This window comes from Penaeus monodon, chromosome 27 (genome assembly GCF_015228065.2).
Source record: "Penaeus monodon isolate SGIC_2016 chromosome 27, NSTDA_Pmon_1, whole genome shotgun sequence".
Classification (NCBI taxonomy): Eukaryota; Metazoa; Arthropoda; class Malacostraca; order Decapoda; family Penaeidae; genus Penaeus; species Penaeus monodon.
This window is the reverse complement of record NC_051412.1, coordinates 15,590,501-15,593,482: the sequence shown is the minus strand read 5'-3', so window position 1 is coordinate 15,593,482 and position 2,982 is coordinate 15,590,501. Positions and strand designations below refer to the sequence as shown.

At 40.1% G+C, this 2,982-nt stretch overlaps 1 protein-coding gene across 1 annotated transcript in view; it reads right to left on the bottom strand.

Moving 5' to 3' along the window:
• Positions 1 to 1,546: 1,546 nt before the first annotated feature.
• Positions 1,547 to 2,982, bottom strand: part of LOC119590618 (histone-lysine N-methyltransferase Suv4-20-like) — a 23,977-nt gene continuing 22,541 nt past the window's right edge. Inside the window, exon 7 of the mRNA XM_037939296.1 lies at positions 1,547 to 2,982. This exon is cut by the window's right edge and continues 1,795 nt beyond it. Within this exon, the coding sequence (XP_037795224.1) occupies positions 2,806 to 2,982 (177 nt within the window). The 3' untranslated portion in view covers positions 1,547 to 2,805.

The following is a 2,982-nucleotide window of genomic DNA, read 5'->3' as shown; positions in this document are numbered from 1 at the left end:
TTTCCCTCCCTTCCCTTCACACGCTATCTTTCCCTCACCCTTTAAAGAAACAAACTACTGGTCACCCACCTTTTACAGAAACCGTTCCATATTTCCCCTTACGAAACACTGCCACTCACCCTTTTGAAAAACACTAATATTTTTTAACACTTAAATTCCTTCCGACATGCGGCAAATATACACAATGTTCCTCCGTTCTTCAACCTTTATTCTTCATCACTCTTCACATTTCCCTTCCCATTGTCCTTTATCGGGCATGCTTCTCTCACCATTTTCGTGCGCTGCCCTGGTCGTTCTTTCACATTTTCTTCCCTTCAACTCGATCGATTTATGTGTCGCCCTCTGACTTGGCTTTCCTTTCTTTCCTTGGATTCAAATGATTATTCCTGAGATATTATGACGCTCTTATCAAGCGTGTAGTTTTACATTTACGCGCCCATTTGCTGTATCATTATCAAAATATCTAGTCTTTTTGGTGGTATTTTTCATAACACTAGTATTTTTTTACTCCTTACTGACAAGGTTTTGTAAAACAGAACTATTTCATTACAAAGTTAGATATGCTACATGCAAGTGTGGAGGTTATTCAAGGTTAGGAATTTGATATACGTTGCTGCAAGAAAATTGTGATTCCATAAGACCTTTTCAACTTCTTTTGGTTGCTCGAAGTCAACATGGCCAGGTTCATCTGTCAGAAAGCAATCTATGTCAAAGGTCGTTGTAATCAAACGTATATATACCTCAAGCACATTCGATTTTTAAGTTACTTTGCACTCGCAAAAAAAGTAAAAGTCGTCAAAGAAGCTGCAAGTTAGAGAAGTTATACTACACGTAGAAATCGAAAATAGTTTAATTAAGGGTGAAACGTTTCAGCTGTACTTCATTTCCTTTCGTGCCTGCACCAAACCAAATAGCGCATCATGTTTTTGCATGTTTTCCTTTCGATTACAAATATTAAGTGGGACGAGGACACGTGATGCTAACCTCGTCATCATTTTTCTGCTAAATACCCTGCCCACCTTTACCACGACCATCAATTCATCGTCTGTGGCTCGCACAATACGTTTAAAATCCACTGAATATGTATGTAGACCAGACGCTTAACTAAACGTGTCAGAAGCACGCGCGCACTCACTCTGAAGGTAATACAACCACCCTAACAAGAGCACTTGAAGAAATTTAGCTATTACTTTCGCCACTGTGCTATCCCTCGTAATACTGACTCACCAGTTTGTTATTTTTCACAACATTCATTAGTCCCCGAACATCCTGCCATGCGTTCCAATGGTGTCTACTCATACTCCTCCCCCTGATATTGCAACTACCAACTCTGCAGTCGAGACTTCCAACACCTCATATGGCACACCATCTTTGCACACACAAGCCTTCCCCAACCATGTACAGTTTAAGTATAAACAAGGAATTTAATTCTCCGATAAAAATGATACTTTCCAGGACTGCCTCGAGTTAAAACATTACTAAATACTGAGTCACTTTCTTCAGCCGCATTATTTCCAGTCCATCCAAAGAGGGAACATAAAACGTCTTCACTTCTACAACTTTTATTAACACCACCGTTTAAGAGCTACCAATCATTGGTACTCAAACATCAATACACAGTATTGACAGTCATCTTTCAAAAGTCATGACATGAGAGACAGGAGTGGAATGGTGCCGATCAAGTGTAAATAAAAGAGGCCTGTCAAAGAAGTTTGGCCTGCAGCAGTCCAGCCACAAATATTTTGACCCTGTTTGTACCCTAAAGCTTTCCATCTGTAACCTGGGACATTTGTACATCACTCTGGTAAATATACAGTTTCCTTACCGATCTTATCCTCTATATTATCTTATACAAGATCCTGGGTCACAAAAGCAGAGTACACTGTATTACAACCACTCAGCTGTTTTGACTTTGCAGCATAGCTCTTTCTACTCTCTAAAATTATCATCAACAATAAATCAATCCATCCATTTAGACTTTTCCTAGGAAATCATAAACTTTTTTCTGCCAAAGCATGCTATCCACAACTAGTCAACTGGCTTGGGACATTTATTGTGCGCTGATCCTTCAGAGTGATTGCTTTACACTTTGGTCAAACCTTTACGAAACCCGAGATACTGCTCCCGGAAGTGCTTTTAGATTTACTGCAAACACAGATGGTTCTGCCTAGGTCATTATTCTCATTCTCATACTAATGAATTCTAAAGTGGAAAAAAGTAACACAATCACAGAAATCTTTGAGAAATATAATATAGGATGAAAAATAAAGTTATTACATTAATACTATGAAGAACATAGAAATTCCTTACTTTTGTTCCTTCTCTATTAAAAAATTAATAAAGGCTTTCTAAAAAAAAAAAGGAAAATAAGAAAAACTCTGCACCCGCGACCCGTGTAAAGACAAGTACAACATAATAATTTACAAAACAACATACAAATAACTTACACGATACTTGGTAAATGTAACCTCAACATCTGTCAAGCAAGACATACTATACAATGCAACAGCTTGACCATCCCTGGACAGTGAGTTCGCTTTTCCTCTGGCGGACCTCTGAGAATTGACCTGGATCACCAGATAAGCTCTTGTTACAATGTAAGGTCGAGTCAGCTGTGACTTGGTTGATACATGGTGCGGGAGGGGCAGCATCATTCGGTCGGTGGGGCACTTGATGAGCTACACTTGTGGGTGGATTTACTTGTGGGAATACAGTTGGAATTACGTAGTGTTCATCGTCAAGTGTGGTTTTCTGGAGTACGGGATGGGTTGGTTGAGGGAGAGTGGATCGCGGGTGGTCTACATGCTATTTGTGGTCGAAGCGAGTGTCCGGGATGGTGATTGTGTGTGTCTCATTACCTAATATTAATCGAAGTCGCTTCATTGTTGGCCTAGGAGATGCTGTTCCATCTACATCTGTACTCTCTCCCTCCGAAGAGTCAGACCGATGCCGGTGTTCCCGGTGTTTCTTTCGGTGACGTCT